The 14,672-nt window shown below is 42.7% G+C and overlaps 1 protein-coding gene across 4 annotated transcripts in view; it reads right to left on the bottom strand.

Annotated features, from left to right (window-relative positions):
* LOC139276000 (glutamate receptor ionotropic, kainate 1) overlaps positions 1-14,672 on the bottom strand; it is a 519,919-nt gene that overhangs the window by 64,753 nt on the left and 440,494 nt on the right. For all 4 annotated transcript variants that reach the window (XM_070893316.1, XM_070893319.1, XM_070893320.1 and 1 more), the window contains 2 exons: positions 8,310-8,428; positions 28-245 (listed from right to left, as the gene is read on the bottom strand). In XM_070893316.1, the coding sequence (XP_070749417.1) occupies positions 28-245; positions 8,310-8,428 (337 nt within the window). The remainder of the gene's footprint in view (positions 1-27; positions 246-8,309; positions 8,429-14,672) is intronic.

Raw genomic sequence — 14,672 nt, forward strand, 5'->3', positions numbered from 1 at the left:
AAAAATCAACACTAGTCTATGTCCTACCTTAAAGAAAGTTATTGTGGATCCATCTTTGACAGCGCCATATTCTATTTTGGTTTGTTTTGCCAAGTCATCTGCTGAGTCTATGGGAGAATCCATTCTTTCCACAGTCAGAAAGGCAGCCAAGTTGGCAGTATATGACGATATTATAATTAATGTGAAAAACCACCAGATTCCACCCACTATTCTAGTGGAGAGAGCTTTGGGCATCAGTTCTGATCCTGTCACAATGGTAAGAAAAATCATTAAGTTCACAGATTGAGGATTGCTGAACAAAACGCCATTGAAACATCCACTAAGCAGAGAATCAGCACTTGTTTAGTTTGCAGCTCTTGTGAAATATGATGGGCCAGACAGCAGAGAAAACAAATTGCTCATTCACTCAAATGTACAAGTATGATCTTTGCAATGGGCCCAATGATGTCACTGAAGACAGTTGGGCACTGGTCAATGCACCAGTGGTTCAGGTGGCACTGACACTGAGGAAGGCACTAAAGCAGCACAAAGCATTAGAGCATCAAAGCCACAGAGAGCAAACAGTCTCGATTCGCCAGGATGATGCCAGAGTTCGAAAACTTTAGTTACGAGGAGAGGCTTGGGCTACTGGGACTACTTCCATTGCAGCAGAGAAGGCCAAGAGGAGATTTAATAGTTTTTGAAATTAGGAAGTGTTTTCATAGAGTAACTATTTCATCTGGTTTGGGAGTTGCCAAGGGCTCGTTATTTTTAAATTATCTCTAAGAAAGTGAGGAAAGACAATACGAAATGTATTTACGCATAGGATTGTTGGAGCATGGGATGCTTTGCCACAGGCAGAGACCATTGAATTGTTATGGGAAAGTTGGCAGAGTATTTGAAGCACGATACAGGGCAATGGGGAGAGTGGAGCATTGTGATTAGTGTTGGACTGCTCTTGGAGAGAGCTGACACAGAAATGATGAGTCAAATGGCCTATTTCTGTGCTGTAAACTTCGATTGTTCAGTCATTCCAAGGCAGAGGCAAAACACATTGACAAATAAAAATTGTTTCATGGGAAATGTAAACAATTGAATTAATTAGAAAAAAGGATGGCCAACTTTGATGCCTTTTTAAAATATATATAGTCAATCCTTGTTCGACAGGTGGCGCATAAACTAAATATTTTGGACAACATTGCGTTTTTAATTTCTTTACTTCACTTTCCAAATAAATTTGTTTTTAAAATGTCATTAATAAAAAGAGGAAATACAGGACAGAAACCAATTGACTTTTAAAAGCTTAAGCTAATCTGACAAAAAATGAATGCACTCAAACATTTGGGAGGTCACACAAATTTGGAATGGAAACTGAGAAGATAATGGACACTTCATTCACTGAATCAAAGAAAACTGGCATGTTATTGTACCTTATCTTCAATCTGATGGGTTGAGAGTTACCTCTACTTCAAAATAATAAAAAAGGTGCATTAAGGTAGGCAGACAAGAGAATGGTGAGAGGTGTTGACAGGTGCATGGCCTGGCCAGTCACCTGTTTATGTGCACTTATCCTGTGAAACAGACAATTAGCCCTTTTATTTTCTCCCCTCCAATGTTCTCTCCTCTCCTGAAGGTGCTGACTCTTGCTGGGTCTCAGTTCCACAGGCAGTTGGTGCCCTGGTACCTTCCCCAAGAGGTCATTCTTCATGTGTGCATATAGTCATTGACCATTCATCATCATCATAGGCAGTACCTTGGAATCGAGGAAGACTTGCTTCCACTCTGAGCATGAGTTCTTAGATGGCTGTACAGTCCAATACGAGAACCACAGTCTCTTTCACAGATGGGACAAACAGTCATCTAGGAAAGGGGTGGGTGGGACTGGTTTGCCGCACGCTCTTTTCGCTGCCTACGCTTGATTTCTGCATGCTCTCGACGACGAGACTCGAGGTGCTCAGCGCCCTCCCGGATGCACTTCCTTCACTTAGGGCGGTCTTTGGCCAGGGACTCCCAGGTGTCAGTGGGGATGTTGCACTTTATCAGGGAGGCTTTGAGGGTGTCCGTGTAACGTTTCCACTGCCCTGCTTTGGCTCGTTTGCCATGAAGGAGTTCCGAGTAGAGCGCTTGCTTTGGGAGTCACGTGTCTGGCATGCGAACTATGTGGCCTGTCCAGCGGAGCTGATCAAGTGTGGTCAGTGCTTCAATGCTGGGGATGTTGGCCTGATGAGGAGGCTAATGTTGGTGCATCTATCTTCCCAGGGGATTTGTAGAATCTTGCAGAGACATCGTTGGTGGTATTTCTCCAGCGACTTGAGGTGTCTACTGTAAATGGTCCATGTTTCTGAGCCATACAAGAGGGCGGGTATTACTACGACTCTGTAGACCATGAGCTTGGTGGCAGTTTTGAGGGCCTGGTCTTCAAACACTAGCATTAGCAGGGTATTGAAAAACAGAAGCATCACAGCCAAGTTCAATCCCGATGTGTGCTTGTATGGAGTCACTGGATAGTGAGCAGGCGTGGGAACTCTGGCTAATTTTTCCATTCTCCCAGGAATACTGAGACCAATTGGAGCACTTCCGTAGCTGCCACAGCTAAGATTAGCTCATTCAGAAGATCAGGGCTTTCTGGCCTGTGTAGCTCAGTAGCACATCAGGAAATAGTTTTACCCCCTAAGCCATCGGGGGCGACTCAGAACCAGATTATACCGGTAATTGTCAGGTAGCTTCACTTTAACATGACATGGCATTATCTACACTCATGGCCCTGAGCTCACTCTTCTATAAACATTCCCATCAAATTCTCTCATTTAAGCAGAAACACATGTTAATAGCCAAAATGATCAGGGCTGCTCAAGTAAACCCTAAGGGCTGGAATTTGATCAGCATTTCCGCCTGGTTTCTCGGCGGTATTCCTTTTTTTTTGTTGAAAACCACCCGGTGAGAGTTTCATCAAAGTGTTCCGCCGGCGGTTTCGAAATACCGCTGGGGAGCGGATCACTGGCGTGCTGGTGGATAGAGGTGTACCGATGGATGTGGTGTATTTAGATTTCCAAAAGTCATTCGATAAGGTGCCACACAAAAGGTTACTGCAGAAGATAAAGGTACGCGGAGTCAGAGGAAATGTATTAGCATGGATCGAGAATTAGCTGGCGAACAGAAAGCAGAGAGTCGGGATAAATGGGTCCTTTTCGGGTTGGAAATCGATGGTTAGTGGTGTGCCACAGGGATCGGTGCTGGGAGCACAACTGTTTACAATATGCATAGATGACCTGGAAGAGGGGACAGAGTGTAGTGCAACAAAATTTGCAGATGACACAAAGATTAGTGGGAAAGCGGGTGGTGTAGAGGACACAGAGAGGCTGCAAAGAGATTTAGATAGGTTAAGTGAATGGGCTAAGGTTTGGCAGATGGAATACAATGTCGGAAAGTGTGAGGTCGTCCACCTTGGGAAAAAAAACAGTAAAAGGGAATATTATTTGAATAGGGAGAAATTACAACATGCTGCGGTGCAGAGGGACCTGGGGGTCCTTGTGCATGAATCCCAAAAAGTTAGTTTGCAGGTGCAACAGGTAATCAGGAAGGTGAATGGAATGTTGGCCTTCATTGCGAGAGGGATGGAGTACAAAAGCAGGGAGGTCCTGCTGCAACTGTATAGGGTATTGGTGAGGCCACACCTGGAGTACTGCGTGCAGTTTTTGTCACCTTACTTAAGGAAGGATATACTAGCTTTAGTAGGGGTACAGAGACGATTCACTAGGCTGATTCCGGAGATGAGGGGCTTACCTTATGAAGATAGATTGAGTAGACTGGGTCTTTACTCGTTGGAGTTCAGAAGGATGAGGGGTGATCTTATAGAAACATTTAAAATAATGAAAGGGATAGACAAGATAGAGGCAGAGAGGTTGTTTCCACTGGTCGGGGAGACTAGAACTAGGGGGCATAGCCTCAAAATATGCGGGAGCCAATTTAAAACGGAGTTGAGAAGGAATTTCTTCTCCCAGAGGGTTGTGAATCTGTGGAATTCTCTGTCCAAGGAAGCATTTGAGGCTAGTCCATTGAATGTATTCAAATCACAGATAGATAGATTTTTAACCAATAAGGGAATTAAGGGTTATGGGGAGCGGGCGGGTAAGTGGAGCTGAGTCCACGGCCATATCAGCCATGATCTTGTTGAATGGCGGAGCAGGCTCGAGGGGCTAGATGGCCTACTCCTGTTCCTAATTCTTATGTTCTTATGTTCTTATGTGCAACACCGGAAAAACCGCCACCGCCCAAGTGTGGTGGTTGTGGTGACCCGTAGTTGCTGAAAAAAACACCGTCCAGGAGAAACCAGCCGGAGCAGCAGCGGCAGGTATAAAACCCTGCAAAAAAAGGTAAGTGAAAGGTTTTTTTAGTTTTTTGCAGCGATTCATTGGAAAAGGTTCCTGTAAATGTTTTCCGACTTTTGTTTTTTTGTTAATTGGAAAACTATTTTTTGTGTTTTCCTCCCTCCCTAGGCCCAATTCGCAGCCTCGGACTAAATGTTGATTAAATACCGCTCAATTTGACCAGGATCGCGTTTTCCACCAAGAATCCACATGGAACACTGATTTTTCCCGGCATGCGGAATTTTTGCTATTTTTTGATCAATTTTCCACTGGCCTTAATTGAATAATCTTGGCGGGTTTTGGGCGGCAATCCAGCGGTGGCAGTTTTTTGATCAAATTCCAGCCCATAGACACAAATATTGGGGAGCTGAATAATGATTCCAGATAGAACCTTTTGGTCAGAACAACATGCTCAAATGGACTACAGTAAACTAGACATAAATAGAGAAATAGGCTAATAGTTGAGCTATACTTAAACGTTGCACATAACTTAACACTGCAGTTGGAGATCCCAGGAAAGTCTCCTCTAGTATTCCCAAGATCCTGATTATGCAAAACAGCTTAAATTGATTGGATAAACTTATGAATCTATAAAGGCCATCTTTAAATTAGTTTTATTATAATTTTAAATCTGGATTGATTAGTAACAAAGAAGAGGATTTATAAAGTGCAGACATTTAGATGCATAGGCAGCAGATTTTCAATGGCATCATGACATTTGATTCAGTGTTGAAGAATTGCACAGCACCTATACTTGCTATTTCACAATAGCTGAAAGGAAAACATCAAACTATAAAAGCTACTCTAAAAGGTGCTTTCTGATTTCTATGGTTGCCATTTTGGTTAAAATTACAAGCTGAACTGGTTTAAAAATCACTTATTTCGCCTTAGAGAGAGATCACAAACAGAGGCTTTGAAGGTGCAATATGTACATGGATTGTTACATATGTGGTCTTTTCTACTCTGGATTAAAATTGTGTTTCCTTTTATTTTCAACAAACAAATTAGTTTTAAAATGATTAATGTAATAATTCACCCCATTTGACAATTTGTTGGTGTGGCTAAATTCTAGTTGAGTCAGTAAATTAAAATTTAATTAGGGCAAGATTTGCTCAGAGACAATACTTGCTGAAGTCTCTTTAGTGCCTTATGGCAGACATGACAGCCAATCCTGATCCAGACTTTGCTCATGGTCTGTAGGAAAGAGAAACTCTGATCATCACAATAAAAATCAAACAGATGGCTCTCGCGCAAAGATCACACATTTTCCACACAGATGTTGGCATTCGATTATAATTTTTTGCAGCTATTAGCAGAAGCTAAACATGATGCACTATGTCCACAAGTACCACAAGTTTGTATGCGCAAACATAGGTTTAAAAATCTCTTTAAAAAGACAAGCAGAGCCTGGTTGGGGTTGACTGTCATGTATCCAAGGTAATGGCAACTATCAGACACGACATCCCACAATTTGCTGTGGATGATGGTAAACTCCAACATGGTCCACATGTGTGGCTGGTATACATTCAGTTTACCAGCCACCATTATTACGGGGGGAGGGGAAAAACTAGCATTCATCAGCACGCATACACATGCAACCATCACAAACACACAGATGCTATACTGTAAAACCTGATGATAATGTTTTATTAATTCAGCTTTAACAGACCAGAAAGTGCCTAAAACCATAACCTGCTGTTAATCCCAGTGAGACTTACTCAGCTTATAATTGTCAAAGTATCGTTGAGTGGGATGTAGGCTATACTTAGTTTAATTATTTCTTAGCTTTCATTGCAAATTTATTCTGATAGCAAGAAAACAATGAAGCAATACTAGACTCAGGCATAACCTTTTGCTACCCATTTTCAGCACTGGCATAAACTGTTGAGATTTTCAGTAAAATATAAGTCCAAAACATTGTTATGTTTATTGGCATGGAAATTCCGATGTCCTGGGCCCATATGACGTCTCTACAGACCGGGGAAGGCATCGGAAAAGCTGGTTTTCAGCGCGCAATGCTGGAGCTTGACAGATCGTAGCCAGATCGGGAGCGAGGACGCCAGATCGGGAGCGAGGACATTTGTACGGGCAAGATTGGGCTAGTTACCCATATCTTGCCAAGCAAATGTCCTCAAAAATCTTGCGCCTGAAAAAGCAGGCCCATAGCCTACTTTTACAGGCACAAGTGTTTTGTTTTAAAACACACAAAAACAATTGTAAAATAAAATTATAAAAACATCGTTTATTGTTAAAAACCCTCCCCACTACGGTAAGTTTATTTTTAACCATAATTAAAAAAACTTTTTTAAAAATCGGGAAAATATTTTATTTTTATAAGACATAATAACTTTCATTTCAATTAAATTTAAATATGTGTGGTCTGTTTATTATTTTTTATTATTTGTGTGTTTGGTTGTGTTCCCATTAAGAGCACTGAGAACTCGTAGATACGTGAGTCTCAGTGCTATTAACGGGAACCTGTGAAATACTTACCTGATTGGCTGAGCAGTCACACATGACTGCATCTTCTACGTCGGGACCCTCTGCACGAGAGCGCGCTTCGCAGCGCGGGAGGAGAAGGCCTCCCCATCGGAAATCAGGGCGCCTCCTAGACCACCAGGCAAATTCATAAAAAATCTCCAGCGAGGAGGCAATTGCCCGCGGGAAGACCCCCAGAGGAATTTCTGCCCCATTACATTTTCTTGCAGTTCTACCTTGCAGTATCAAAGTGATCTTATTACTGTTTTATATGCCGGTCTATTTGCTTGAAGTCTTGTGTATCCATTTTCACTTATAAAATCAGAATTTTTTTTTACATAGGAGTTCTGACAAAGGGTCGACACGCAAAATGTTAATCCTCCTCTTTTTCTTTTCAGATGCTGACAGGCTGCTGTGTATTTTTTATATTGGACAATGGGAATTAAATGAACATGTACAGAATTTAATGACTCGTCATAGGTCCGTTTCCTAGGGTGACATGTCCTGACTGAGCTGGAATATTATTGTTTTGTCTCACATGGTTAAATCCAGCGGGGATGAATTTCTGCCGGGGTTTCTTCCGATTGTCTGCCAAAACCTCAGGGGAAAAGCCGCGAAAACCCTGGAGAAATGGTGTGAATCCTGCTCTCGAGAGGGTGATCCCCCTCCTTCCCCCCAGAGATTCCCCCGCAGCGGTTTTGTTAAATTATGAAATATAATTACAGTTGAGTAATTCTACTCTTTTGTTAAATAACCTCTCAACAGTGGTTGCACATCCTCCTTGTATATGTTTGCAGCATATTGTAACCGTATAATATTTATAGCAGGTGACAGGCAGATTTTCACTAAAATATCAAATTTTGGGAAGAATCCCAATGTAAAGTAACTATTTCCTCAGAGCCAAGATATATATGGAAACATCTAAATTTTCAAAGCTTCCTGACTACACTCCTGAATTGTTTCACAGATCATGTTTGGTCGATATTTACCCAAATTACTTCCTAACACATCATACTTCATGTAAATTAAAATTGAAGTCCTGCCCAAATAAAACTTTTACTCCCCATTTAAAGATTGACCTGTTAGTCTAAACTACATTAGCAGAGGTGCAAATACAGCATGTTCCCATCAGTGAGTTTAATAACTCATCAGTATATGATTCATACATCAGTCACTGACGTACTTCAAAATTTCTGTACCCTCACCAGGTTTTAAAATATTCTAAAATAGTTATTCATCTTCGACTTGTTGCATTTTCAGCTTGCTGTCCTATCCATCCTCAGCCAGGAGTCCACTGTTATTTTGTAGTTTGATGTATTTTTGAACCATCAAACGTAACTTTCCCAGTACTATTCATGATTATTCCTTTTAATGCCCGCCAGGTTTTACAGTATGGAGCATAGATGCTGAGGATGGAGCTTACCAGGCACAAAGGCCCCCAGCACACTGTGGGATGTGTGTAGGAATGGTGTGTGACCTATGTACCTTGCTGCATGAGAGCTCCAACTCCAAACCAGAAACTATTTAGTAAAGTAAAATTGTTTTCCACCACGTCTGAGTCAGGATTGCAAGGGTGGGGATTGTACCATTCATAGGGTGTAAACCTGCGGTAATTAACAGAAATAGTTTGTTAATGTCAGATGAACACACAGTGCTCCAGCAAACCTGCCAAACATTCAACAGTGCTGAAAAAAAAAACAGATCAACAAATGGGTTAGTTGCCAATGAACGACTAAAGTACGACATTCTTCATTATTATATCTGGAACAGATTTAGAGCTGTATTTACTGCGTGGCCGTGGTGTAGTGCTTAACACGTTCTATGCTAGAATAGAGGTCAGGAAGTATTCCCATCAGTTTTCACCCCCATATTTTTGTATTCTGCAATAGCTGCTCAAGGCTGCAGTATAACCATTAAGAGAAAGGTCACTTGTAGAATCGCTTTCAGATTCCAAGTGCTTTTTGAGAATGACATTCAGAGAGTACAGGATTTTGTGAGGGATCAGTGCCTAGTGACTATATAGTAACACATTAAATGTGTAATATCCGCTGTTTTTAAACATATTTTTGAGTTGTGTTGTTCAGGAGTAAGTGCTACACAGAAGAAATTACTCTGATTTTTTAAAATTCAATTTGTTTTGAAAGATTGCCCTAATTTGGAGATTATACACTCAGCTACTGTAATCACAACCTGGTGTTTTGGTTTACTGTCTCTATATTTTAGCAGAGATTTAAAGAAAAACAAAAAAACTGTCTCAAATCGCCAATAAACAGACTATAAACACTGAATATGGTTTCTGAGAGGGTATTGCGGAAAGGCATCCCTTTATCCAGCTTCAATCTGTGTCCATTGTAGAAAAACATTATCAGCACAAGAAGGAGGAAGTCTGCAAATTAGGTCATTTGTCAAACTCACGAACAGAAAACTGATGCATGGATCAATATTTACCTGTCACCAGTGCTCATCCCTAGACTACCCAACTCCTTTAAATTATATTTATCTTTATAAAACCCCAAGCACTAAACTGGTATTAGACTGCAGTGATTACAGGGGAAGATAAACTGTAAAATTGTAATCTGTTGTGACATGGACATGACAACCAGCAGCTCATTAATAGAGAATGACCCCAAATAGAAAACCATGCAAACACGTCCTTTTAACCGTGACTACAGAGCATGTGCGAGGGGTGAGCAGCCCACATTCAGCTTTAGATTCGGAAGAGGAACTGCTTCAGCAAAATCTGGGTGATCCACAGCAGAACCTTAGTCTGTTCTTAGCTTTGGCTCCACAAGACAGTACGGACCCACTGAAACCCAACAGTTCACTTTTGGCCATCCAAAGCCGAAATACATTTGAATGTTCATCCCTTCCAAAGTGTGCTGATACACTAAATATTTCACTGTTAATAAGTTTGGGAGACTACTTTGGTAATATAGGGCCCAAATTTGCCCTGGAGTTGCTCCGTTTTTCTTTGGAGCAACTTGATTTTTCTGGAGTATCTTAAAAATCCTTATTCTACACATTTAATTTGCGCCAGTGTAAGTGAATTAATTAGGAGTTTTTTTAAGTTTAGTTTTTTTTCCAAAAGGGGGCGTTACCAGCTACCTCTGCTAGTTTTGGCCATTTAAGCCAGTTTGGACAGCTAATAGTTGCTCCAAACTAACTTAGGTCAACGTAGGCCGAATGGCCTACTCCTGCACCTATTTTCTATGTTTCTATGTATGTGGCCACTTGTGGCCGCACAGAAAATCCTTGTGGAGAGTTAAGAAATCAGCGCAGGTAGCCAGAGATGGCGGGAGGGGCGGTGGGAAAGGGAGCGGAGAGGAATTTGCAAAGCACTTATCACCTTCACAACAACATTCAAGAAGCATAAAAACCATCAATAATAATAAATACATAAATAAATAAAAGATAAAACTTAAGCCCTACCTTCATAACTTGGCCCAGGAAGTCAGCGGGCCGACTCTGGCTCCTCTCCGACTCTCTCTCTGACTCCGACTCTCTCGAGGACTCTCCGATGACTGGACTTCTCTGAGGGACTGCGCTGCACTTCTTCGAGGGACTTTACTGCACTTCTCCGAGGGACTTCACTGCACTTCTCCGAGGGACTTCACTGCACTTCTCCGAGGGACTTCACTGCACTTCTCCGAGGGACTTCACTGCACTTCTCCGAGGGACGTCACTGCACTTCTCCGAGGGACTTTACTGCACTTCTCCGAGGGACTTTACTGCACTTCTCCGAGGGACTTTACTGCACTTCTCCGAGGGACTTCACTGCATTCCTCCAAGGGACTGGACAGCACTTCTCCGAGGGACTGCACTTCTCCAAGGGACTGCACTTCTCTGAGGGACTGAACTTCTCTGAGGGACCTTTCCGAAGGACCTCCGGCCGAGGGACGGGACTTCTCTCCAAGAGAAGGCAGCAGCTGGCCTGTGTGGCAGGCCACTCGGCCCGGGATAGGGACGGGACGCGTTGGGTCCCACGCTGCAGGCACGCATCATCACAATCATGGGAGGAGTTACTGCGCATGTGCGAATGCTGTACTGTGCATGCGGACAGCTGCCGGCACTCTTTTAGGTGAAGGGCCCTAGCTCCGCCTCCCAATGGACTCGCCACGCTGTGCCAAGCCCCGGGAGAGTTGGCAGAGGGGTCAGAATCTCGGGACATCTTTTTGGCGCTGTTTGGATCATAGGGAGTCAGTGCATCTCATGTGAGTGCGCCAAAATAACGGGAGGGCCAAATTTGGGCCCATAGTGATATTCCTCTCGAATACTTGATATACTTTGTGAATTTATTCACAGTATCCTCATTAAACTAAGTGAAGTTCCACGTGTTGTATCTATGTATGAGCCGTTTAGTACAAGTATCTTTGTTTCCAATGAAGAACATAGTATTCCATATTTCCATTTGTCATCATCATCATAGGCGGTCCCTTGAGCGAGGATGACTTGCTTCCACGAGAGTTCACAGATGATTCAATGAAGGACCCGATGTTCCAGTCCTGAACTCCAGTTGAGGGGATGGAAGATGCCTGTGCGTGAATTTTTTTAATGTCTGGTGACCATTGCACATCAGCCACCAAATGGGCTTGGCAGAGCTAGGCCTTTATCCAATGGCAAGGATTAACCAGGACGACTGGAGACCTGTTCTGCTGCACGGACCAAGTGCGCACACACATCGCAGAGTGGGCAGGTCCGTGCTGCCCCTGGGCCCTCGGCTCTTCTGGGCCCCGTACCCTCATTCGGCGCACCTCCACCATGATATTCCAGGGCCCGGCGCTCCAGCTCTATTTATAGCCCCGACCTGTGGTGGTGTTCTCACACAGGTCGCGGCGGCCATTTGTCTGCAAGACTGCTGAATAGCAAATACTACTGTTATTTATTAAGGGATTTTCAGCCTCCTTCCAAATAATTGTTGGCAATAGTAGCAAAGATTTTTTTTTTAATATCTTTATCGCCCCCATCTCTCCCAAAGGCTGTGAGTGCTAGTAACACTCTGGGACTTCATACAGCTACCGCTTTTTCATGTGGAAGTTTAGACAGTGAATGCTGGCAGGCTTTTCAATTTTGGGGATCATCACAGCTGAGACCAATCCTATCGTCACCCATTGTGCACAGACCCATATCCAACAGGGGCTTTTGAGTAGTGGTCAGTAGAAAGCTGGCCCCCTTGTCTCCCCCCCCCCGCCCACCTTCTACCTAGAACACTTAAGGACAACTCGCATCTAGTCCAAGTGAGATTGGCTCACTCAGCACACAGCACAATCGAAACAGGTCTTCCGCTTCATTATGGCTTAATGTCACACCATGGAGTACATAACTCCCAAAGTCATCTAAGCTATAACTTCTTCATTTTAAATTTGCAGCTGCTGTACTGAAAATAGTTTTTGGCCCACCTGGACTAATAAACTCAATAAAATGGCCGACAGTAATCACTCAAAGTGATTAATCAGACTATCTGCATAATCATCCTTTCTCCTCTAATCAGCACCATAGCCTTTGTTTATGCTGACTTCCTGCTTGGAGCCATCTGTCAATCTACTGTTATGAACCAATTGGAAATATGAAATTCTCCATGGCCAACAGAGAATAGGTCAACTTGAATCTAGTTACAAGTTCATGTACTTCATCAAAGTCCCAAAACTATTTCCGTGTGTTTTTCCCCCCAAACAGTAGTGACAATATCAGTTCAATGTTCAGCTAATTTCACAAAATCTCACTGCTCTTTTCTGTTAATCTGGTGTTTCCCATTCCTGTACCATACACTATGACATTGGTGTCATACACTAACTATATTTATTCACAGATATTGTTGGTATTTTTGAATCCTCAACAGCAATATTTTACAAAAGTAAAAATAAGCATATTACAATACACAAAGCCTATTAAAGCACAATATACATTGTTGTAGCCAATAGTAGACAGGATACAAGCAAGTGCTAGCCAAGAATGACAGCCATCATCATCATCATCATAAGCAGTGCCTCGGAATCGAAGAAGACTTGCTTCCACTCCTGAAGTGAGTTCTTTGGTGACTGAACAGTCCAATACGAGAGCCACAGACTCTGTCACAGGTGGAACAGATAGTCGTTAAGGGAAGGCGTGGGTGGGACTGGTTTGCTGCACACTCTTTCCGCTGCCTGTACTTGATTTCTGCATGTGCTCGGCGTTGAGACTCGAGGTGCTCAGCGCCCTCTCGGATGCACTTCCTCCACTTAGGGCGGTCTTGGGCCAGGGACTCCCAGGTGTCAGTGGGGATGTTGCACTTTATCAGTGAGGGTGTCCTTGGTAGCACTTCCGCTGCCCACCTTTGGCTCGTTTGCTGTGAAGGAGCTCCGAGTAGAACACTTGCTTTGGGAGTCTCATGTCTGGCATGCGAACTATGTGGCCTGCCCAGCAGAGCTGATTGAGTGTGGTCAGTGCTTCAATGCTGGGGATGTTGGCCTGGATGAGGACGCCGATGTTTGTGCACCTGTCCACCCAGGGAATTTGTAAGATCTTGCGGAGACATCGTTGGTGATATTACTCCAGCAACTTGAGGTGTCTACTGAACATGGTTCATGTCTCTGAGCCATATAGGAGGGCAGATATATAAGGAGCCTCACAGCCCTGCTCCCTTATTTGCTAAGCGTCTTTCAAAATTGTGGAGATTTACTGCACCTCCTTCTGCCAATCACATCTCTGCTTCACAATAAAATCTAACCACTTATCAAATGGCCATTGTAAGGAAACGTTTCTTAACCTGTGCCTGCAGCTGTAGTGAGTTACTATACTGCAGTAGTGAGTTACTATACTGCTGAGAGTTACTATACTGCTATAGTGAGTTACTATACTGCTGTAGTGAGTTACTATATTGCTGAGAGTTACTATGCTGCTGTAGTGAGTTAATATACTGCTGAGAGTTACTGTACTGCTGTAGTGAGTTAGTATACTGCTGAGAGTTACTATACTGCAGTAGTGAGTTACTATACTGCTGAGAGTTACTATACTGCTATAGTGAGTTACTATACTGCTGTAGTGAGTTACTATATTGCTGAGAGTTACTATACTGCTGTAGTGAGTTACTATACTGCTGAGAGTTACTATACTGCTGTAGTAAGTTACTATACTGCTGTAGTGAGTGACTACCCTGCTACAGTGAGTTACTATACTGCTGTAGTGAGTTACTATACTGCTGAGAGTTACTATACTGCTGTAGTGATTTACTATACTGCTGTAGTGAGTTACTATACGACTGTAGTGAGTTACTATACTGCTGTAGTGATTTACTATACTGCTGTAGTGAGTTACAATACTGGTGAGAGCTATGATAAAGCTGTAGTGAGTTACAATACTGCTGAGATTTACTATACTGCTGAGATTTACGATACTGCTGTGGTGAGTTACTATATTGCTGTAGTGAGTTACTATACTGCTGAGAGTTATATACTGCTGTAGTCAGTTACTATGCTGAGAGATACTATGCTGCTGTAGTGAGTTACTATACTGCAGCAGTAAGTTGCGATACGACTGTAGTGAGTTACTATACTGCTGAGAGTTATTATACTGCTGAGAGTTACTAAACTGCTGCAGTGAGTTACTAAACTGCTGAGAGTTATTATACTGCTGAGAGTTACTATACTGCTGTAGTGAGTTACTATACATCGGTAGTGAGTTACTATACTGCTGAGAGTTACTATACTGCTACAGTGAGTTACAATACTGCTGTAATGAGTTACTATACCGCTGAGAGTTACTATACTGTTGTAGTGAGTTACTATACTGCTGAGAGTTACTATACTGCTGCAGTGAGTTACTATACTGCTGAGAGTTACGATACTGCTGAGAGTTATTATACTGCTGTACTGA

The sequence above is a fragment of the Pristiophorus japonicus genome, chromosome 11, assembly GCF_044704955.1.
Source record: "Pristiophorus japonicus isolate sPriJap1 chromosome 11, sPriJap1.hap1, whole genome shotgun sequence".
Lineage (NCBI taxonomy): Eukaryota > Metazoa > Chordata > Chondrichthyes > Pristiophoridae > Pristiophorus > Pristiophorus japonicus.